At 46.7% G+C, this 24813-nt stretch overlaps 1 protein-coding gene across 2 annotated transcripts in view; it reads left to right on the top strand.

The window, feature by feature from the left end:
- htr4 (5-hydroxytryptamine receptor 4) overlaps positions 1 to 24813 on the top strand; it is a 359571-nt gene that overhangs the window by 129810 nt on the left and 204948 nt on the right. For both annotated transcript variants that reach the window (XM_072512139.1, XM_072512138.1), the window contains exon 7: positions 7814 to 8367. In XM_072512139.1, the coding sequence (XP_072368240.1) occupies positions 7814 to 8367 (554 nt within the window). The remainder of the gene's footprint in view (positions 1 to 7813; positions 8368 to 24813) is intronic.

Raw genomic sequence — 24813 nt, 5'->3', positions numbered from 1 at the left:
TGCGGGACCTGAAGCACAATATTGTCCCAAATGAGCCACCTGCTAACGCCGTTGCTGGTTGTCCATCTCTCTCCTTCTCCAATTCCTTACATATATAACAATATGGCTGGTTATGCCCGTCCTGCATAGGCTGTCCTCGTGGGGCTAGTAGCAGACCAGGCAGCCAGGTCTCAGGCCAAGGAGAAACCCAGAGGGGGATGCCAGTGACGGCACAAGGCATACAGGCGTCAGTCTTTCAAGGAGATGACTGACAGCATGTGCTGTAGACTCCACCTCAACAAAGAGACAGTGCAGCACTTGGGCCACGTCATCATGGACTTGGCACCTTGTGGAGGAGGTGAACACCCGCTCCCAGTGGCCGTGAAGGTTGCTACCTCTGTGGTGTTAAAAATTCTAATTAAGTTGGCAAATCATACTCTGATGTCAGCATCAAAGTAAAAAGCATCCCTAATTTTGTTGCAAAAGAGATTTCAGGTGAAACTTTCAGCTTCAGTGGAGGTATGAAATCCCTTTTATTGGAAAGGCAGCCCACATAAAGATTAACATTAGTGAAAAGGAAAATCAGACAGGGGCACGGAGTTTCCACTTTGGGCACAATCCTGGCTTAAGATGGTGCAAGTTTTCAGAAGGTCACTGCAGCTCTGCACGTTTATGCAATTACATCATTCCAGGGCTCGAGTGAGGTCACGGATGCCCTATATGCCCGGCCATCAGATTTGAACTGGACCAGGCCCAGCATGACGCCCAGGCTGAAGGATTCTCCACCATCGCTGGAATGCCCAGCTCCAAGGGGCAATTAATGGCATGCGTGTTGACTTGTGCGCACCATGGCATCAGGGAGTTACCTTCATTAACAGGAAGGGGTTTCACTCCTTAAATGTTCAACTCGTGTGCAACCACCACCTCCAGATCACGCACGTGTGTGCATGTTTCCCAGGGAGGTGCATGACAGCTACAGCTTGGGACATTCAGAGATCCCCAGCGCCTTTGAGGATCACCCCACAATGACGGATTGGCTCTTGGGAGATAAGGGGTACACGCTGAGGTCCTGGATGATGACGCCACTGCGGAGGACTGAGAGCGAGGTGGAGACCCGATATAACAATGCCCATGCTGCCACTCATGCTGTCATTGAGTGATGCATCAGACTGCTAAAAATGGGGTACTGATGCCTGGACTGCTCTGGTGGTGCCCTGCAGTACAGTCTCCAGAGGGTCTCCCGCTTTGTGGTGGTCTGTTGTGCCCTTCACAACCTGGCAGCGGGGCGACATACTGGAGGAGGAGGAGGAGGGATATGCGTCCTCATCTGAGGATGAGGCGGAGAGGAAGGGATGGAGGACAAGCCAGAGGACACACAGGAGGAGCCGGAGGATGGGGGACAGGCAGCAGCAATGGTCCGACATGCCCAGAGAACCAGAGAGGACCTTATCCGATTCTCATAGGATGAGGCTTTGTCTGTCAGCTCACTTCCTCCCTCTCAATCGCTCCTTCCACCCAATATCTCCTTCCCCCAATTCCTCCACTCCCCCAATCCCATCTTTCCCTCCAACTCCTCTCCCCCCACCCACCCCATTCCCCGTCTTCCCACCCATTTCCCTCCTTCCTCCCCATTCATTCCCTTCCCTCACCCCCCTACACCCTCCCCAACTACCTTATTCCACCTTCCAAGGGTCTGTGTAACATCACCCCAGCCAGGTTGATGGGCCCATATTGGCACGGTCAGTGGGTCAATATACAAGGCAGGAGAGTGATGCTAACTCACTGTGAGGTCAGCTCTGGTGTTCCTCAGTTTCTGCTAAAGTCTGACTCCTGTCATTCTGCTGACAGCTCGCTCACACCCATCCTCTGAACGGGGTCTGCATCGGAAGCATTTGATCTTAAACCACTGTGCCCGGGTGGGGGTGGGGGGGTTGATGGGGGGAGCCGAGGGCAACAGAGGGCGGGGATGCAGGCAGGTCTGCTGTAAAGATTGACATGACAGAGACTTCACATTATCAGGTGTAAGATGTTTTAATTGTGCACATTTGACATTTCTACTTCCGCTAGTTGCAGAGAGTGCCCCCCCTCCATGCCCACTCAGTGATCCTCTCTCTTCTTGAACTTCCATAGTCTACTGCTGTGCTGAGGTGTGTCCCCAGGACTCACATCAGAGGTGGACATGATGTGAAGATGCCGGCGTTGGACCGGGGTGAGCACAGTAAGAAGCCTTACAACACCAGGTCAAAATCCAACAGGTTTGTTTTGAAGCACTAGCTTTCGGAGCACTGCTCCTTCCTCAGGTGAATGAAGAGGTAGGTTCCAGGAACAGAAGCGTTTTCCAAGGCGGCCCTCAGGACATGTGACAACGCAGAATTGCCAAGCAGAAACTTATAGCCAAGTTCCACACACGAGTACGGCCTCAACCGGGACCTTGGATTCATGGTGCATTACATTCACCCCCCATCATCTGGCCTGGGCTTGCAAAATCCTACCAACTGTCCTGGCTTGAGACAATTCACACCTCTTTAACCTCTGATTATCCCTCTCTCCAGTTGCTCCGCCTGGACCTGTAAAAACCTAATTACCTGCAAAGACATTCATTCAAAGTATCATCTTGCATCTTTGACTTTGTCTATATATATGTTTCTGGAACCTACCTCTTCATTCACCTGAGGAAGGAGCAGCGCTCCGAAAGCTAGTGATTCGAAACAAACCTGCTGGACTTTAACCTGGTGTTGTAAGACTTCTTACTGTGATCAGGGGTGGAGGCAGCCTGTTGCTTTCTGCGCCATATGGCTTTTCAGGCCCTTGGCAGACATTCTCTCTTGTAAGTGATGCACCATTTTGACTTGGAAATGTATCGCTATTCCTTCATTGTTGCTGGGTCAAACTCATGCAACTCCTGACCTAATAACACTGTAGGTCTAAGAAGGCAGATCAGTATTGCATTCTCAAGGGCAGTTAGGGCTGGGTAATAAATGTTGCCCGTGCGCGCAATCCCAAACAAAAGTATAAATAAAAAATCCATGGTTTGAACAGGTCAAAGTTGACCTTACAAATAGCTGCACCTGCCAGGTCTCTGATCTTCTGTTGCAGAGGCTATGCCGGTGGAGGTTTGGAGGTGATTCTGAACAAGCTCCAGAAATGCAAACAGAGCTATAATGGGAGGAAGGCCACCTGAGTTCCATTATTGTTTTACAGAATACAAACAGCTAACTGCCTCCTAAAATACTAATCCGTAGGTTCTACTTCGAAGCACTAGAGAAGGTGAAAGAAAAGCATGTTTATTCACATAGGGAATTATCTGAGAATAGTTTTGTTTCTCTTCATGTCAGACTTTGTGATAATAAAATACAAAGTGCACTTATTTATCATAGAATTTACAGTGCAGAAGGAGGCCATTTGGCCCATCGAGTCTGCACCGGCTCTTGGAAAGAGCACCCTACCCAAGGTCAACACCTCCCCCCTATCCCCATAACCCAGTAACCCCACCCAATACTAAGGGCAATTTTGGGTACTAAGGGCAATTTATCATGGCCAATCCACCTAACCTGCACATCTTTGGACTGTGGGAGGAAACCGGAGCACCCGGAGGAAACCCACGCACACACGGGGAGGACGTGCAGACTCCGCACAGACAGTGACCCAAGCCGGAATCGAACCTGGGACCCTGGAGCTGTGAAGCAATTGTGTAACCACAATGCTACCGTGCTGCCCTTATTTATGTCTTGTTATTCAGAGAGATCAGGGACATAAAGGAAAGGGTGCACTTATTTGATGGTGACTCATTCACTAAGGCAATGACTATCGCCATGATTATTTAGGGAAAAAGGTGTCATCATGTTCCAGGATAAGGGGCGAAATTCTCCGGTAACGGCGCGATGTCCGCTGACTGGTGCCCAAAACGGCGCAAATCAGTCGGGCATCGTGCCGCCCCAAAGGTGCGGAATGCTCCGCATCTTTGGGGGCCGAGCCCCAACCTTAAGGGGCTAGGTCGGCGCCGGATGAATTTCCGCCCCGCCAGCTGGCGGAAAAGGCCTTTGGTGCCCCGCCAGCTGGCGCGGAAATGACATCTCCGGGCGGCGCATGCGCGGGAGCGTCAGCGGCCGCTGACGGCATTCCTGCGCATGCGCAGTGGAGGGAGTCTCTTCCGCTTCTGCCATGGGGGAGACCGTGGCGGAGGCGGAAGGGAAAGAGTGCCCCCACAGCACAGGCCCACCCGCGGATCGGTGGGCCCCAATCGTGGGCCAGGCCACCGTGGAGCACCCCCCGGGGCCAGATCGCCCCGCGCCCCCCCCAGGACCCCGGAGCCCGTCCGCGCCGCCTTGTCCCGCTGGTAAGGTAGGTGGTTTAATCTACGCCAGCTAGACAGGCATTTTAGCGGCGGGACTTCGGCCCATTCGGGGCCGAATTCGGGACCCCCCAGCGGGGGGTCGGAGAATCTCGCCCGAGGTCTGGATTGAAGTATTGTCCTTTATTTGAAAGTGGGGGAGAAGGAGGTAAGGCATAGTTAGCAAAGAAGTGTTAAATGAAGGAGAAGCCTTCAGTGAAGATGTGCTCTGCTATACCTTCTGTGGGTCCTTTGGTTGCAGATCATCACAATGCTCTCCTCCATGTGCTACTGCACCGCCCCCAACTCCCAAAACTCTTGTTCCTCTTACGCAAGTCTCTCGTGCTTCCCTCTCACTTTGCCCTACAATTCTTGGTCATACTTTCAGCTGTGTAAGCCTTAAACACACTCTTCATTTGCCTCGCCACTCCTCTTATCTTTTAAGACCCTCCTTAAAATTCACCTCAGCAACCAAGCTTTTAATCACCCTTCCTAATATCTCTTTGTTTAACTTGGTATTCAGTTTTTCCCTTGCCACCATTTTTTAAATTGTGTTTATTCATCTGGATGTCGAGCCAAGTTCTCTGAGCTTTGAGACTCTATTCACTTTGTCAGTGACATATTCCCATTGCTCGTCATTTTCTTTGCATGGATGGAAGCAGACCTTTGCTACAATGCTATGTTTGTATTTTTCACTAACACTGGCACATCTGCGGTCTGGTCCAAGAAACGGGCTGTCTGTTGCCATCAGTCAAATATTTATGACTTCAGTTACACATTCCCATGCTGGATTTTTGGAATTTTTTTTTACATTTCCAGAAGTCAAGTGCTTATGAAGTGTGAGGATTTGCAGATTTAGTATGATAAGCCGTTGCTTTGCAATTGCTGCTAAGAAAATTGTGTCTCTCAGAATTTTCATGGAATAATGTCTCACGTGCTTCCACAATTTAATTAGTTTTTCTTAAAAATGGCAATCGGCATGCTTTCCTCCTATTTATTGACACCAGATAAATTTCCGTATCCAAAGCAATTGGGTCCAAAACACAAGCAGCTTAACTCTGGTTAATGCAGCTTCTAGGATGAGCTGACATTAACAAATTATATTTATTTTCTTCTCTCCCATAATATTCTGAAGGACTTATCTTCGTTCTGGGCAGGCTTTCATTTGTGCTGGGCATCTTCATTGACCCAAGTGATTACAAACATAGAAGATAGGAACAGAAGTAGGCCATTCATAGGAACATAGGAATTAGGAGCAGATGTAGGCAATTCAGTCCGTCGAGCCTACTCCGCCATTCAATCAGATCATGGATGATCTCATCCTGGTATCAAATTCACCTCCCTACCAGTTCCCCATATCCCTTTAATCCGTGTTTTATTAGAAATTCGGACTCTGGAGCACGCATTGCCATTCAATATGATCATGACTGATCCTCTTTCTCAACGTCATACTCCTGCTCTCCTCCATACCCCTTGACATCTTTCGGGCGCGATTCTTCCAAGATGCTTCTAAGTGTGGTAGCGAGCGGGATTAGTATTTGACCTGGCGAGATCATCACCACAATACAACGTTAATTGGTCCACTTAAGGAGGCCCCATGGGCTTCATGTCACAAATGAAGGCTCGCCAGCGGATTCGCCGGGACTGCGCTCGCCAACCCCACCCCCCCTCCCCCACCCCTCCTCCGCTAATAAGGTAGAGTAGCCCATAAACTGCTCTTGCACAGTCAATCCCACTCAGCTTGCAGTCATGGCGTCGAGACGACCGGCCAAATGATTCGGGAATGCAGACCTGGGGAGGCTCCTAGAGGTGGTCGAGGCCAAGAAGGATGTCCTGTTCCAACGGGGGATCCTGGAAAGCAAGCTACGGGGCAGCCAGTGCCACCTGGAAAGAAGTGGCAGTGGTCGCCAGCTCGGGCAGCGTCACTAGGAGGACCGGCACCCAGTGATGCAAGAAGAGCACCGACCTACACTGGGCCGCGCTGGTGAGTTGGCAGGGACAGCCCCCACATGAGACTGCACCTGGCACAGCCCCCACCCTGGATCGTGCCATGCCATGGCCCATTCATGCCACCCATGCCGGCCTCCTCCCCAAATCCTTCTCATAAACCTTCCCCTCCACCCACCCCAAGCACCCTCCCCAACCACTCCCCACCTCAGGATCTTCCACCTCCCCCACGCTGAACCACGCGTGCGGCTATTAATGTTCTCTCTGTGTCTTTGTTGGAAATGTTATTGTGTGGCGCAAATGTAACTTGCCACTTGTCAACCCAAGCTTGGATATTGTCCAGGTCTTGTTGTATTTGGACATGGACTACTTCAGTATCTGGGGAGTGACGAATGGTGCTGAACACTGTACGACCATCAGCAAATCTCCCCACTTTTAACCTTATATAGGAAGGAAGGTCATTGATAAATCAGTGAAGATGTTTGGGCCTAGAACACTACCCTGAGGAACTCCTGGGGGATGTCCTGGATTGAAGTTCTCTAATCCATCATGGACAAGACACCCCTAATATCCTTGTAGTTTTCTTTGTTTAGATTTAGAATTCTAGTTTTGGATTGGACTATTTCACTTTCATGAAGAATTCCATCATGTTATGGTCACTCTTCCATATGGACCCTGCACATCAAGATTTTTAATTAACTCTTGCTCATTGGACAATACCGAATCTAGGAGCAGCAGGAGGCCATTTGGCCCTTGGAGCCTGCTCCGCCATTCATTATGATCATGGCTGATCATCCACTTCAATAGCCTAATCCCGCTTCCCCCATATCCTTTGATCCCCTTCGCCCTCAGTGATATTTTTAACTGCTTCTTGAAAACATACAGGGTGGGATTCTCTATTTGCCGATGCCAAAATCGGAAAAGGCAATTGGGTGGAGAATTGGTTCCGATGGCAAAAATGCGGCAGGTGCTGATTTGACGACAAATCGTAATGCTCCAGCACCTCAGCAGCAGTGTCAATGCATTCTGGAACGCACGTACAGTAGACAACTTTTGAATTTCATTTGTGGGCCCAACCAGTACACTCCATGATTCTCCATTCTCCATCTCCGGTGAGCTGAGTTCCTGACGGCGAGGTTCACTTGTGCTTTTAAAAATCGTGGAACCGGCATAGCCGCTGCAGAGGGAGAGACTGCTCTACGCGGCCCCCGACCGGCGCCGCGCCGACCATACCGCCGCCGGTGAGCGGAGAATTGGCGGACAGGCGTCGGGGCAGCGTCGCGCGATTCCCGCCCGGCCGGGCGATTCTCCGACCCAGCGTGGGCTGAGAGAATCAGCCCCATATATTTGTAATGTTTTTTTATAGTTGTTGGAAGTATGTTCTAAAATTGCCGATTCTACCATTAATAATGTAGGTGTAAATCTGCAATTTCTTGAAAATTATTTTGTCAAATGAGTGTTCAAATTTTCCCCAGAGAAATGTATTGATTTTGATAGATTCAATTTTAGAAACATTGAATGATCTGGTAAGACCTTGCTTTCTTCATCACCTTGCAGGTAGACGAAAGAAAGTTCAGCAATGACACAAGTACAAAATGTATTTTCATGGTGAACAAGCCTTATGCCATAACGTGCTCAGTTGTAGCATTTTACATACCTCTTATTTTAATGGTACTGGCATACCAAAGGATATATGTGACAGCCAGAGAGCATGCACGACAGATCGAAACATTGAAACGTGCGGGAACCTCGACGGAACAACAAGCTGACCATCCAGGCAACCATAGAATGAAGACTGAAACCAAAGCAGCCAAAACATTGTGCATTATTATGGGATGCTTTTGTCTCTGCTGGGCACCATTTTTCATCACAAATATTGTGGACCCATTTATAAACTACTCTGTTCCGGACCAGCTATGGACAGCCTGCCTATGGCTTGGATACATTAATTCGGGGTTGAATCCATTTCTCTACGCTTATTTGAACAGGTCCTTCAGGCATGCCTTCCTGAGAATTCTGTGCTGCGGTGAACGATACAGACGATCCTCTTTACTGGGGCAGACAATACCGTGCTCCACTACAACAATCAATGGCTCAGCACATGTATTGAGGTAAGTGTTACACTTTACATTTACTCTTATGTTAGTCCTAATGTAGGTGATCAATAATAAGGCCCCAGATTTACGATCTTGGTAAGTCTAAACTTTTAGTTTGTATTGGAATTCATTACTGAAAGCTGTTACTTTGATAACATGAATTCTGTGAGTTCTTTATGCATGCTTTGTGTGGTTTCTGAGCAGGCAAGTGAGGGAAATGCAATTAGGGAATTTGTTCTGTTGTTTGGTGGGTGTATTCAAATGAAATGATAATGATGGAAATGCATGAACTGGCATATGTTCCATCATTTACTCCTTGGCAACACTGGTTAGCAGGGGAACCATTCCCTTCTTGGCATCACGGCTGCTGAAGCAGTGGATGAGGATTTCAAACTTAAATGGCAACAAATCAATTGCATTAAAACAATTAGCCATTGAAAAAATTGACTCAATTTTTAATTTTTTTTCTTTGAACCAGCATTTTTCACTCATGATTTCCCTCCATCCAAGATAATGGTGAGATTGATAATACTGTGAGGAACCCACCACAATTATTATCAATAACCCACCTCAGGAGACCTGTTAGAATGAGGGTGTACTGATTGGACAGGGCCACTGAACTATCAGAGATTCCACAAGACCAGGAAATCCAGGACAGCAAGAGATTGATAGGTGGAATAATATGGCTAAATATTTAGTGGATTAGAGGAATAGGAATATTTGCATTGATTTCCAGGCGGTGTTTGAATGCAGATATTTACAAAAGTTTTGTGGAAGGTGGATGTACAACTTTGTCATGAGTAGATGTAAATGCATTTTGTTCTTGCAATCCTCAGTTATTCATAATTCATAACAATTTAAAAGTCCAAAGATGTGCAGATTAGGTGGATTGGCCATGCAAAATTGCCCCTTAGTATCCAGGGATAAGCAGGTTAGGCTAAGGGGTTACAGTAATTGGATGGATGAGTGGATCTAGGGAGAGTGCTCTTTCAGCGGGCCAGTGCAGGCTTGATGGGCTGTATGGCCTCCTTCTGCACAGTAGGGGTTCTATGATTTTATGAGTTCTGAATACGAGTGTGGAACATTTTGGGCTGAGAGGAGTATGCATTTTTAGACAGATTACCCATTGGGAATGTGAACTCAAGGGTAGAACCCTGTCCTCTGCAACTTGGTCAGGATTTTATGCACCCACTCTTAGGACCAGCAGGAAGGTTGAGGGGGAGGATGTATAAAATCAGGTGGGATGGTGACGGGTGCTGTACCTATTGCGTTCTCGCTCACCGCCACTTGGACTTTACCAGAGGCGGGATAGGTGGCGGGCAGCCTGCCTGCCTTAAGCCAGTTGAGATCCAGTGCCAGTCTTCCAAGTGGCTATATCGCAATTGTGAGTGTTGATATTAAGTGTCAGCAGCAGTGACGATAGTAGCGTACAGAGTGTCCCCTCCTGGATTTTGTACTGAGTTAGTGATCAGTATGAAATCTGGCTGTTTTAATTTTCCACTACTTAAACCAAACCTAGCACTATTTAAGTCAATTGTAATATGTTTGCTCAACTGAAGTCAACACGCTCAGGATAGAATAAGGATTGAATTTGGGATCTACTCTGTCTCATTGGGTCATTACCAATACCAGGCGGTGCCTTTTTTGACTAAGCCACTAGAATCTTCAAGTCTACAATTCCAACAATGAAACCAAATAATCCACTGAAAAAATTAGAATAGATGGGTTGGAAATTCATTACGACCCATTTTCAGGATGGGCACACCCAAAATGTGTCTGATCCTGGGGGTCCAAGACTTGGCCATGAGCCTCATCGAAGTAATTGGTAAAACAGCTGGCCAAAGGCAGCTCACCCATTTCAGTCTATCCTATTTGGGCCACCTGTCTCACCACAAAGGTATCTCTTGGTGAGGCGAAGAAGAAAGGCTTGAAGGAAAATAGTATTTTGATGACCTATGAATAACAGCAGCCCTTGAGGTGTGAAGCTCAAAAGAGAAGTCCTGCTACTCCTGGGTCCATGTAAAAGTATCTTTTAAAATGCTTTCCTTTAGTTGGTGGCTGTTTATTGCGAGGCCTCATCAATGGCAGGGGATGAGTGGAGCAAGCCCAGTACCTCAGATACCTTTCTTGTTTTTGGGAAGGTATCTTAAAACAAGTGTTAGACCCACTAATACCTTTCTTATGTGGCAGCCAGGTAAACCTGAGAAAAACCTCTGATCTCAACTTGGGTCATAGGATCGGACATAGAGCAAACTTCTCCCAACTCGTCCGCAGTGGGTTTGGTGGCGGGCAGATGGGCACGGAGAACCTGACGGGACCCATAAAGTTGGATACTCGCCACCATAAAATTCTCCCATTGACAGGTTAATGGTGGGTTGATCGTCCTGCTGGCAGGTGGCACAAACATCATTTGCATCTCATGAATGCGCATTAAAACAGCTGCCTGTCGGTGTCTATCAGGCCTTCCAATCTTCCATCGCGCCAACAGGAATTCACATCGGCGTCAAGCCCGATTCTTAAAGAATGCCGCGCACAAGATGGCCTTCAGTTTATAAGATGCTTCAAGGTGAGTGTAACAAAGCCTTTCTGGCATAGTGCTGCGCAGCTCCTTATGTGCTCATCACCAACCTGCCAGGGCAGACCGGTTCTTGCCCTCCATCTCCATACTGAGCTGTTCTTCATGGAGAGAAATGTGCTGCTGGACCCATGGACCATCCTGTGTCACCATCTCAGAGCAGTACTGCACCTGGGGTTGGGGAGTACAGGAGTCTCCCCAGTGCCACACACTAGTGTCTATCTGGACAGCACTGTGCTGCAGGATACAAGCAGTCACCGCAACAAAGGTCCAAAGGTATGAGGTTTGACTGGGGAATGAGTGCGAGGTGAGTCTGAATGGGGGGGGGGGGAGCACAGTGAGGATGGCGGCCTGATGAAGACAAAGGGGCAATTTGGAAGGAGGGCTGTGCAAGAAGGGAGAGAAGGATGAGTGTTCACGACTCTGCAGGCAGAGGGGCAAGGAGGTGGATGGATAGATGAGCAATGGAAGGCCGAGGGGAGGGAAGCTGGGCCCCGACAAGGCGGAATCAAAACTGACAAACAAGGGGGTTAAAGTGATACCGCATCATTTACCGGAAGTGGATGCACAAAGATTCCAGATGTAGTGGGTAGAGGTCCAAGTGGGGCATGGGCGCCTCTCTGGTGATGGGCTCAGGGAGAGGGTGGCTGAATCGAGGAACAGACTTCTTGAGGGTTCCCTCTGGGTTGCTGGCATCCTGCATGATCTAGAGGGAGCGATGTGGGTTTGCTGGACTGGTATTTAAATATGATGCCAGTACCTTCAATCCGTCAGCTGAGGGCAGGCAGATAAATCGACTGCCAGCCCGCCATGAGAGTCCGATGGGAACTCGCCTACACAGAATTAATGAGCATGGGGCCTGTCATTCTGGTTGACGGGGTAGGGACTGCTGAAGCTGCACACCATCGCACTTAGGGCAGGATTCACTGAGAGGCCAGCACACTCACATCTTTCCCTCCATTTGGACCTCTACCCACTACACCTGGAATCTTTGTGCATACCCTTCCCGTAAATGATGCTTTGACCCCCTTTGTCAGTTTTCAGCTACCGCAGCGAGCGAGGATGGAGAATTTAGTGGTCAGACAAATCTTCCATTCACTGCAGCAGGACCACAGAATCCCACTGCCATGAACGGACAGAGAATCCAGCCCTTGCTCTCAAAATGGGGGAATTCTGCCCAAAGTCCATTCTGTAGACTAAGTACTGCCACCGGTGGAGAATTGCTGTAACTGTATGCTGCCGCGAGGAGCTCCTGCAAGGAGACATTCATGTCATGTAAATGGGCCAGCGTGCAGCTCGCCCCACAGGTGTCTGATTCGCTGCGGTCGGAATTCACATTACATTCAGAGCCTGACAAGCTGGAATAACTTTTAAACGCTCCACTCAGCACAGACTGTCATTGCAGCCAAGAAGGTGGCTGCTAAAAGATCAGCACCAAGACTCCTGGTAACTGACATTGAATACATGCTGGACACAATTGTGGAGAGGAGGTACACCCTCTTCCTCAGTTGGGGCTGAGACTCAAGCACGTTATACTGAATGAGGCCTGGGATGAGGTGGCTGAGGCTGTGAGTGCTGCCAGCCTCACCAAGGGGACCGGCATGGAATGTCGTAAGGAGATGAATGACCTCCTTCAAGCAGCTTGGGTGAGTAACCACCTCTGTGCCCCTGCATCACTCCCATCCCTCACTCCTCACATTTGCCCCCCCCCATCCCTCGAGACCAACAACACCCCACCTGCCTGCATCTCCTTTACAACCCACTCTCCACAAACCCCAGAACATATATTGTCCTCTTTGGCCAGGAACCTTGCACACAGCTCATTTCACGGCAAGTCGTCATCATCCGCCATCCCGTGGATTGGCAGCAATCCAGGGCCAACACCCTGTTGTGATGCTGAGATGATCCTCTGAGGGGGAGGGAGAAGTGTGGTTGTGGGAAGGAGTGGAAGGCTAGCGAGAGGGAAGGCTGGAGAGCCTGAGGGAAAGGTGGATTTTGGGTGAGGGGAGGTGGGTGTTCAAGTGGGAGGTGGTGCACCTCCATTTGGCACAGTTGGCACACAGTTTCCCTGATGAGCTGTAGCTGTCGGTGGCACACGCAGTCCGGCAACTCCTCGAAGGACAGGTGCCAACGGTATAAACGTGGCCTGACGTGGGGCCACCTACATACCTCCTTCTTGACCTGGTGGATGGCCGGCACTTGAGCCGCACCAGCTGGCTCCTGGGTTCAGGGCCAGGCTCCTACCATGCTGGGTGTTCCCTGGGCTGAACCTGGTGCTCTCGCCACCATCGATCCGCGCCGGCAACAGTGGCCAGGTAGATAGCTAACATTGCTGGCTGTAGTCCGAAATCCATCTCTGCTGGAGGGGGGAGAGTCAGAGAATACTAGCAGATGAGGATTCCCTTGATGATCCGATGCCAACAGGTTACATGGTCACCCTGAGTTGTACTCCTGCGCCACCCTCAATATATCCCCCCTCTGACCCCTTTCAGGTGATGTAGTCCATGGTGCATCCCTGTCCCCATCAGTGCCTAGCTTGTGATGTGTGGAGCCTCTAACCTCACCTCCCATCCCTGCCAACCGCAGTACCGATAGCTGCTGCAACCAGAGTCAGTGATCGGCACTGTGGCCTCTGTCCTGTTTATCCCAATGCGGTCGGTCTACTGTGTGTCTCTTCACTGGGTGTGCCTTGTGCTATCCTCCCACGAGGGGGCGACTTGTGTGGTGCAGACGTTCATACTGTTCTAAGCTAAGGAGGCTGGTGTGCGACCAGGTTCTACGGATAGGGGTGAGTGAGGGATGTGTGCATTTGCTGAGGCCTTAGCTGCAGTGTTATGTGGAGCCTGTTTAACATACAGGTTGTGACAGGGAGCTGATCACGTTTCCTGGCCAGGGACGGGATGGGGGGGGATCAGGAGCGCGGTCGACAGAGAGGGCTTGCAGACATCTTGTGATCCTCAGGGGTGGGCTATTTGATAGTGTCATTGGGGAGGTCTTTACTCGTAGAGGGGCGATGTGCCAGGGAGGGTTCCAGCAGCACCAGTGCTGTGTTAAATAATGGGTTCCGAGACATTCCAATTAGTTGTCTCATTTATGTTAAGTATTCAATAATTGACACTGATATGTAAAGGGGCTTCAGGTGGCCTTTGTGTCAGGTGATGTGATGTTAGAGTTTTGTGCAGAGTCTGTTGAAGTAAATTAAAGGTGTTTGTGGAAAAGGAGCAGAACCTTCGACTCTTTATACAACAGCAGCTAAACATCTAACATGCTGTGTCCTTTGTTTGGGGTGAGCTCTGCTAATGCCCTGCTGCCTCTGCTGTGGGGAAACACTTCTCAGGAGTGCACTGAATGCTAAAACCTGATGGGCCTACGACTGAACATGGCCACGTCAATCCCCTTGATGACACTGCTGGGATATCAGACTGCACAGATGGGCGGGCTGGGTGGGTTGCCACACAACCAATTGCCCTCCGAGCATTTGCAGGGTTCTGTGAGCACTCTCAGTAGCCAGGAGCCTGTACGTCGCAGCTCAGGAGTGGGTTTAAATTAATTTATGCTGCACTGGGGGGTCTCAGCCAGGGCACCTCGATCTAGAGGCGGACACCTTGGGTCCACACACTTGCCACCAAGCCGTTCCCGGCCACTCCCTGAGGTCCAGGCTCACCCCTTCCAGCAATCCCGAAGCGTTTCAAGGGTTTGCTTACCTCCTTGCTCCTCATCAACTATCATGGCACCTGGGCCTCGCTTTAAAATACTTGCACCAAATCACGACCACGTGATTGGGGGTCGGGGGGTATTGTGGGAGTGAAGGAGAATCGGGCTTCCAGGCTGTTAATCCGATTTAAATGCACACAAATCACGTTTTTCCATGGTGCCACCAGCCGGGGCAGTTAGCTCGCTGTTTTTGTTGCCTCCTCTCCTCTTTCCCCCCCTTTTTGTCCCTTCCTCCTTTTCCACCATCTAGTTTGTCCCCCCCCACTTAGTTGCAGGTCACAAACAGGTCCTTGAAGAGGTTGGTGAATTGCCTCCAGGGATTGTGGAAGCCCCCATCCCCAAATATTCGGGTACTGGGCCGCCTTTATCGAAGCCATGTTCAGGGTTGTGGGAGTGAGGATGGAACTATGTCTGTTAGTTGTTGTCTTCGGGGTGTCGGAACAGCCCAAACTCTTTATGGGGAGTGGGGCAGACCCCCTGATCGCACACTGAAGACTCCTGCTCAGCTGGAGATCAGCAGCGTCACCCAAGGCTGTCCGACTTAGCGGAATTCTTGAAATTGGAGAAAAGTACAAATAAATCTTAGCATTAAGCTGCAAGCCAGATACCTATCCAGAAAAAATGTTCCTGAACAATGCTACATTCTCACCAGATGCACAAAGGTACTGGACTGACAGTTCTAGCTTTATTGTGAGCTCGCCATAAAATCCATGTGTGCTGCCTCCTATATATTTTTTTAAACGACAGTTATTTTTTTTAAGAATTGGAAATACTTTTGAGGAGCAGTTTCATACATAAAATAACAAAGCTGCTTTCCTGCCAGTTCTTGAGTTTGATAATTAATTTCTGTGGAAAAGAAAATAGTGATATTGATCTCCCAGTGTGCAGCCACATTCAGAGTATATAGGTTGGAGATTGGGATATCATGTTGTCGCTACGATTCTCCAAATCATGCTCTTTTTGAATGCTAATTTAACCTTTTATTCATTAGTTTTGAAATTGTAATGCTTTGCATCGCATTGTTGATTGACATATGATTGTTGCGATACTTTTATTTGATGCAATGTGACATTTGAGTTAAGAGTGATAATTGAGATGAGAGGCGTTGTGATAACTGAGGTAATCATAAGACGTTAATAGCAAATGTAACCTTCTGCTTTCTTGAAGATGGAATGACCATTTCAGTTTTCAGTTAAATAGCGATTATCACCAAAAGACCATAAGCTAATTGACTATCATTTCCAAAGAGTGCAAAAGGCAGCCATAAGCCAGACATGTGAAAAATCAATCATCCTGAGTGGCAGTCATAAATTGGCTTTGTTTCTCGCTTTTGCAGTCATTTTATTCAAACCCAGAGCAGTATTAATATGGGGACCAGACCTGAACTCTGATTTAATCTTATCACCGTGCAGTGATATGTGCAACTTGACCTACCTAGCTGGATCTCTATCAGGAAATGTATAATCCCTGCAGAACAGTCAAGAGCAGCATGACAGATGGTCAACAAGGCACCATTATTTGGAACACTGAATTATCATTCAGGAAGGCACAAAGCACTTCTAAATTTGTCATCGATGCCCTTGAATTGTTGGCACTTAGCAAACTCTTGATCCAAACCAATTTGCAGCACAGACCTCCAGAATCCACAGCCTCTTTTTCATTGACTAATATATTCATGTCTTGAAATTTCAAATTGACTGTGATAGCGTCAGAGTCTAATATCAATGGAACCAAAAGAAATTTAGGTGTGCGATAGATGGAAAATTTACTCCTTTCATCGAAGTGCAGGTTGCTACCTAACACACACAACTGCTTACTGATTCTTTTCAAACTCTGTTGTACTTTCAATATTTTCTTTTCACATTTGTACAATTATTTGTAGGGTACTGTACATGTTGTCTATACTGTGCTTGTCAAGGAGTAATGTAATACAATTCAGCCAATTTGAGTCTGTCATGGAAAAACCTGGAAGCCTGAATGGTGACTGAACTAAAAGAAACAAATTGAAAAGCTGAAGAGTGTGAATCATGCACCTTCCTGCTTTTTGCCCTTGGCAAAGCTTATTATCCAGTGCAAAAGATAGGAAAAGCAGATGGACATCTGTCAGGCTTGATGTCTGTGATTTCTAGGTCTTCTGGGGGGGGGGGGGGGGGGTGAGTCTCTGGAACTCTTCCCTGAGAACAATGGAGGCAGGGTTATTGAATATATTTTAAGACAGAGTAGAGAGGTTATGGACTAAAAGGATGGTCAAAGAGTATAGGGAGGAGGCAGGGAAATGGTGTTGAGGCCACATCAGATCAGCCATAACCTTGTTGAATGACGGAGCAGGTTTGAGGTGATGAAGGCTTACTCCTGCTCCTAATTCATATATTCATTTGTACATATGTTTGTATCTCCATTGCCTGAAGGCAGCAAGGTGTAGGACCACCCCAGCAGGCTAACATTGGGTTTGCAATAGTATGAAGGGGGCTTGATAGTAACTTTTCTGATATTTACCTTTCTGTTGTCACTTGGATTTGCCCCCTCAGTTCTTCTGACCTGAGAGAAATGTGTGCAAGTAGTCGGGCCCACTTTTTCTGGTACCTTATTATTTGAACTTTCATTCAGCAGAAAAATGAGATGGAAGCTGTGGTTGCATTACCCATTCAGCTCCCTGAGGAGACTTTTCAAAACAGAAAGTAAGTGTACAAGAAACTCAGTTTCAATGGTTTTCAACCCTTTCCCCCCTTAATAGAACCCAGATAATAAGCAGAGTACAAACCAACCATTTTAACATATTCATTGTGTTGCCAGAACAGGCAGGGTGTCACTTTGGTCCATTTGGAGTTGCCATATACATCTGTGGGCATGACATTTTCCAACATAATTCTAACATTTCCATCCTGGGCTATGTTGGACTTTTTAAAAATGCCTGACTGTCACTGGTATCCAATGTTGCTACGGTGATTGAGGCATTCACATTTTAAAAGGCTATGGGCTTGCGTTGTTACTCCTATCGACCAATGCAGAAAATGACTTCTCAAAACCCAATCAACTATTTACTTTGCGGGCAGCACGGTGGGGCAGTGGGTTAGCCCTGCTGCCTCACGCGCCGAGGTCCCAGGTTTGATCCCGGCTCTGGGTCACTGTCCGTGTGGAGTTTGCACATTCTCCCCGTGTTTGCGTGGGTTTTGCCCCCACAACCTAAAGATGTGCAAGCTAGGTGGATTGGCTACGCTAAATTGCCCCTTAATTGGAAAAAATGAACTGAGTACTGTAAATTTACTCTATTTACTTTGAATATACCTGGCCAATCCTGCATTGAGTTTCCTCTGGCAGATGCCCCCGTTGTGCTTTTATTGGCATGACCATTAGCCCTATTCATGCAAATACATCTGAAAATGATGGTCAAGTGTTCAACTAGTAACAATCAGCTGTTCCTGCTCAGTCCTGTCCATTAAAGGCCTCCCAAGGAAACTCAGCCATGTCGTGCCTAGTGCACATCATTTTTAACATCACATCACCTCTGTCACATTTCAGTAAGGGATGTACATGAAAATATTTTGCAGTTAATTGGTTCAAAATGTGTATGCGGAAATCAACAATAAATCAGTAACTGAATACATATGGAAATCACAAATTGAAATGGGAAGCAGGTGTGAATGTAAAATGCACATGCAAGAAAATAGCTAATGTTACTTGTCTTTCCTGAGTTTAAAATGGTTTCACAATGGATTTTGTCAGATGTCTGTGTTTCTTTGAGAGCCCTTGGGCTCGAGCGCAGCAGCATGTTAGAGCCAACAGTGACAGCTGAAGAGACTCAGTCAATATAATTGCCAGCTAGCACCAAAGCCTTCAATTGCCAGCATCCTGCATTCTTCAAGTACTGAGAAGACTCCCTTCATGAATCAGCATGTCATTCTCTGCAAGTGATTTACCCCAAACCCAGAAACTGGGGTACAACATAATGGAGTCTTTTGCTTTAACTAAAGATTTAAAAATAACGTAAAACGTGAAGTTGGAAATTTTATTTTTGAGCAAAGTTTGGGCTGACGAGCTCTTTGCTATGTTTTATTAATTGGGAAGAGAGAAACAGAGACAGATAATAGGAGAAAGAAATTGAAAGTGAGGCATGGAGAGAAATAGTGAAGGACACACCTACATAGAAGAAAGAGAGAAGCAGAAAATTAGGATAAACAAGACACACTCAAAGAGGGGGAAGAGATTGACAGAAAAGCACATGTTTTTTCTAGTTTTTTGCCTTGAACAATGCAACTGGTGATCAACTATAATTAGGGCAAGTGACTTGGTGCAGGGAAAATCGTCAAGCAGCTACAGGAAAATGGTTCAAACCTGACAAGAGTTGAGGGAGGTCCTTTTCTCACAAACCCAGTCATTTTCTCTCCTCATCACAAATTCAATCTTTATGACCATGCATTTAAAATGCCTATGTTTCATGATTATCCTTCTGACATTTAAGGACATTCCTAGTTGGTTACAGTAATAGTAGTCAACGAGAAATCAACTGGCTCCATGTAAATTGCGGATCAAATTACTGGTTGTTGAAACACTCACAAATGGTATCATCAGTCAATGGAATGGGATACTTCCTTGAATTTGTTGAGAAAGCAGGAACATAGGCAGTTAAAACCTACTACTGGTTAAAGGACCACTGTGAGTAGAGCGAATAACAAAATGCATTGTATGTACTAAAGCATATTTCTATGATTGCAAAGCTATATTGTGATTAACTTTACTGTCAAAGTGTAACTTCTGCCTTATTATAAGTGAGAACACAAGAGTTCAACTAATATCTACCAACTTATAATCTATAATATTAGTACAGTTTTTCGTATGCTCACTTTGAGGCTACAAGAAATTCTCAGCATGCTGTTTCTATCAGATTTGGGTATTGTATGATGCGTACAATTCCATCATATCCAATACTCATCTTTGAACTGGAAGGTACACTTACCATTGAACTTAACTTTCAGTACTCTTGGCTCTAGGTGGCACTACTGCTCCTCCAAGGTCTATTTCCCATGTCCATTCTTCTATGTGACCCTGTAAGTAAGTGTTAGTTAAACTTTAATACTCAAAAGGTCCATCACAATATTAGTGACTATACAGTGGAGGAATGGAGAAAACCAGGTGGGACCTGAAACTCTATGTCGTCAGGAGCAGGATTCAGCAGTGCCAGCTGCACAGTGTTTCTGCCAACAGAGTGGGCCAGCTTATTGTAAGGGTGCATGGACATTGTTCCCTTCTGTTGGTTATCATAGTTCCTATATAATAGTTCCTTGTGTCATATCTTGTTTCGAGTGTCAGGTATGGCTCAGCGGTAAAATCCAAGCCATCACCTTTCTTTTATTTTATTAAGCACAATGAAAGTGCATGCTTAGTAAAGCTTTTGAAAATTGACCTTTTGTTTTTAAAAATTAGTTAAAGAAAAGCTACTGAGTTCAAAAGTGCTGGTGAATCAGCCTGTGTAGTCCACATCCCGCTCGCAGTGTCACAACTCTGAGCAAAAATATCACATCCCAAATGTCTTCAAATAAAAGCTTGAATGTAGGCATTAAGAGACACAAAAGGAGATTCAATGAACAAATATAATCTTGGCCTTGTGAAAATCTAAAAATATATATTTTGTTTAGGTCCTTGTTTTCTTCATTAGAAATTTCAGTTACCGAGAGAATGAAAAATCAGAAACATTTTAGAACCACTAGTGGGAACCCAGTAGCAGATTGTGCAATCATAGAGTTGGCACCTTATCACAGGATACAGACTTCACTGGCAAGGCCAGCATTTATTGCCCAACCCTAACTACCCTTGAGAGCTGGTGACCCGTCGCCTTTAACCATATTGTAATCCGTATGGTGCTGTTAGGAAGGAATGTCTAATATTTGACCCAGTGATGTTGAAGGCATGGCAGCAAGTTTCCAAGTGTGTGATTTGGAGAGGAACATGTAGGCGATAGTGTTCAAATCTGCCTACTGTCCTTGTTCTTCTAGGAAGTAAAAGTCGTAGGTTTGAAATGTGCTGGCAAAGAAGCCTTGGTGAGTTTCCAGTGATGGAGAAGTGAAGGTTTCATAGAGTAAATGGGGCATTGAGCAAATGCATACTGCATAGTATCAAGCTTCATGAGTGTTTTTAAAAAGTGAGACTTCTTGTGCCTCCAGAAATAATAAAGTACCTCATGTATTTTTACAGAATTGTTACAAAAGGTTTTCCATGAAACATATGACCGGGATTCTCCCTTCTGGGGACTAGGTCCCCATGCCGGCGGGAAAACCGGTGCCAACCATTCTGGCGTCAACAGCGGAATTCTCGGCATTTTCGGGGGTTAGGTGGACTTCGGAGGGGTTGGTGCCGCTCCAGCTGGCGCCCAAGGGCCAGCGCGAGTTTGCGCATGTGCGGAACACCCGGCGTGATTCCGCGCATACGCGAGGCGTTCACTTCTCCGCGTCGGCCCCCGGGCAATATGGCGGAGCACTACAGGGGAAAGTGCGGAAGAAAGAAGTGCCCCACGGAACAAGCCCGCCCGCAGATTGGTGGGCCCCGATTGCGGGCCAGGCCACCATGCCCCCCCCCCCCCCCCCCGGGACGGATCCCCTCGTGCTCCCCCCCTCCGAGGACCACCCCCGCATACTCACCTGCCAGGTCCCACCGGTGCGTGAGTTGAGTGATTCACACCGGCGGGATTGGCCAAAACTGGACGGCTGCTCGGCCCATCGGGGCCCGGAGAATTGCTGGGGGGAGTGGGGGGGGGGAGCTGCTAACGGCCCCCGACTGGCATGGCGGGAATTCCATTGCCTGAAAACCGATGCTGGAGAATACGGCAGCCGGCGTCAGGGCGGGATTCGCACCTTCCCCTGGGGATTCACCAACCCGGTGGGAGGGTCGGAGAATCCCGCCCATGGTTCTATCTTGTATAGATGGGTGACATGGGCCTCAGGTGGATGTGGGCATCACAGGCTTTTTCAGCATCTATTGCCCATCCCTAATTGTCCTTGAGGGGGTAGTTAAGAGTCAACCACATTGCTGTGGGTCTGGAGTCACATGTAGGCCAGACCAGGTAAGGATGTCAGGTTTCCTTCCCTACAGGACATCAGTGAACCAGATTTTTTTTCCGACAATCGACAATGGTTTCATGATCATCGTTAGACATTTTTAATTCCAGATTTTTATTGAATTCAGATTTCACCATCTTCAGTGGCTGGATTTGAACCTGTGACCCTCTGGGTCTCTGGTTTACTAGTCCAGTGACAATACCGCTACGCCACCGCCTCCCCATAGTGGGTGATGTTCAGGCTTTGAAAAGGGTGAGAGGAGTGCCAGTCAACAAATTCACAGCTTAAAACATATTAGCTACCAAGTTAGGTAGGCCAAGAGAGCTGGGACAATACATTTTAGAGTACTACAAACATAAGGCTGATCTGATCAAGGTTTATACTTTGCTAAAGGGAATAGATTGTGCACCAGTTGACAGACTGTTCCAATGAATAGACTTGGGAGGAGGCCACTGTTTTTAAGTTACAAAAGCCTAGGTCCAGTTTAGATTTCAGGAAGCAGTTATTTTCCGAGAAAAATAGTGAAACAGACTGTCTGTTGGGCAGTGCACAGCACTTCTTTGAGCAAAAGCTAGGCCTCTTTCTGGCTCAGGCAGAGATCAGCGCCAATTATAAATGGCCAGGGATTCGGGCCCAGAGTCTAGATTTGATTGCCCAGTGAGGGATGAAGAAGGAATTTCTGAGATTTTTTTCCCCCCACGTTGACATGAGTTTTTATTTCCCCCCCCCCCCCCCCACTTCCAGATGATTACATGGTTTGAGTAGGGCACAGAGTACCTTGTGATGCACAAGTTCTGTCTTTGTTCATATGCTCTTAGGTTTTCACCACTCTCACCACCTCTTCCTTTCAATGTTTTCACTTCCCCATTGAAAGGTCATTACACATCCAGGGTGTGGTTTATTTAGCATCTCATCTGTGTGGTAACTCTTCAAGCTTGTGCCAGACCAGTGAGTACGATAGGCTGTTTGACCCATGCCAAGCTTGATTCTACTTCACCTTCTATTCAAGTTCTTGGACTTTTCCAGGAGTAATCTCTGAATAATGATCACAAGTGAGAATCGACTTTGATGATGTGTATAGCCGAGTGCCGTATCAGTTAAATAATCTTGTTAAATCTTCAAAAATCCCAAAATCCACACTGCAGATTCTAGTTGTGTTAAGTACTTAACACGGGCAGCACGGTAGCATACGTGGATAGCACTGTGGCTTCACAGAGCCAGGGTCCCAGGTTCGATTCGCCGCTGGGTCACTGTCTGTGCGGAGTCTGCACGTTCTCCCCATGTCTGCGTGGGGTTCCTCCGGGGGCTCCGGTTTCCTCCCACAGTCCAAAGACGTGCAGGTTAGATGAATTGGCGATGATAAATTACTCTTAGTGACCAAAAAATGGTAGGAGGGAATAGGTTCTGGGTTACAGGGATAGGATGGAAGTGAGGGCTTAAGTGGGTCGGTGCAGACTTGATGGGCCAAATGGCCTCCTCCTGCACTGTTATGTTCTATGTATCTATGTAACTGCACACATGTTCTGAGACACAATATCAATTCTGCCTAATTAGAGAATGGCATCCTTAAATACCGTTGCAAATTTTCTCTGAATATCGTATTCATTAAAATATTCAATCGATCTAATTTTTCCTTCAAAGCTTTTTATGATTGACCAACTACCAAGGTAATCCTATCTACAGCAAATGCATTGCAAACACGACATCAACCAAAATCCAAGTGACAATGCTTACACTTTGTTCCTTCTTGTAACAGTCATTTCATAAGTGAACAATGTGGCAGAATGCAAAATCAGTTTACAAAATTCATTTTGTGAGCCAACAGATAGGGAAACCTCAAAGCTCAGAATCATCCAAACCTTGTAAAGAAATGACTGGGTCAGTGGCAATTTGTTGGTACATTTAGTTCAGTTAAAAAGACACGTTGAATTTGTTTAGTTGTAAATGAATGATGATCTATTTTATGTTAACAATTATGCTTACACAATGGCATTAAAGTAAATGCTAGCCTGATTTATTGAATAAGAAATAAATCCATGAGAGTTATGCACATTCATTTATTCAACATGTCAATTTTATTTTGATATATATGTATGTCTATGCTCATGTTAAATTTATATTATAGTTAAGTAGCAATTACAACATGTGCCAACTCTGATAAGCCTCCTAACAACTGCTTCATCAGTAGAGACTTACTTTTTCAAGTGGAGTATGGTACATCATACAACAAGAAATTTATGACAAAGAACAATAAAAATGTTGTAGAAAGATGTAAATTATTTTTTCTTTTAAATTGGGATTTCATCAAAATTCACCATTTGTGGCGAATAGATTCAGCAGATCAGCTGTGAAGACCATTCATCGAATAACTGGATTTATGAAGTGTTATAGTTGCTCTCTTGTCACTTGGGATATCAAGACCATGTCCAGGCCATATCAAGACCATGTCCAGTCCCAAGGTGGCAGTGGGACAACTGGAGCAATCAGGTGGAGGAGGATCAAGAGAGGAGTTGGGAAGAAACAGATGAGAGGGAAGTGGTACAGAAAGAAGAGAAGAGTAAGAGACTGGCAATGAGGTAAAGAAGGGGGTAGATTTTGCACTTTGTTCCATACTCAGACATTATAATCTGAATTTTCCTCCAAAATGCTGCCCATTTTGAAGTGGATGTTGGGTGATCGACTAAGTATGTTACGGACGCGAGAGAAGCAGACTGAAAACCCTAATTCTTATATCCATCCGTGTACATAATCAATGTGGTTTAATTTGGACAAGGCTGCGATAAGTTCCCAAACCCCCATCGTGTATTGTCAGTTTTCATAAAGTCACTAGCAGTAGACTTCCAGGGACTTTTAAAACAGGAGCATTAATTATTCACACACACTTTACCCGAAAAGATTTATTGCTAATTCGCACACATCACATACACACAAGAAAGATAAGGTAAAAGAGAGGAGTTTCACTTCTATGAGTATTAAAACCAAACAGAAAGGTTAACAGTTCATATGATTGTAAGAGTCCAGTGAGAGGACCTTTTACACTTAGGAGCTGAAGTTCAGACAAGCCCTGATAGCTGGAGACAGGATTTCATGGGGTTTCTTCAAATAGGACATGCATAGTAGGTG

The sequence above is a fragment of the Scyliorhinus torazame genome, chromosome 7, assembly GCF_047496885.1.
Source record: "Scyliorhinus torazame isolate Kashiwa2021f chromosome 7, sScyTor2.1, whole genome shotgun sequence".
Taxonomy (NCBI): domain Eukaryota; kingdom Metazoa; phylum Chordata; class Chondrichthyes; order Carcharhiniformes; family Scyliorhinidae; genus Scyliorhinus; species Scyliorhinus torazame.
This window is presented reverse-complemented; position numbering and strand designations above follow the sequence as displayed.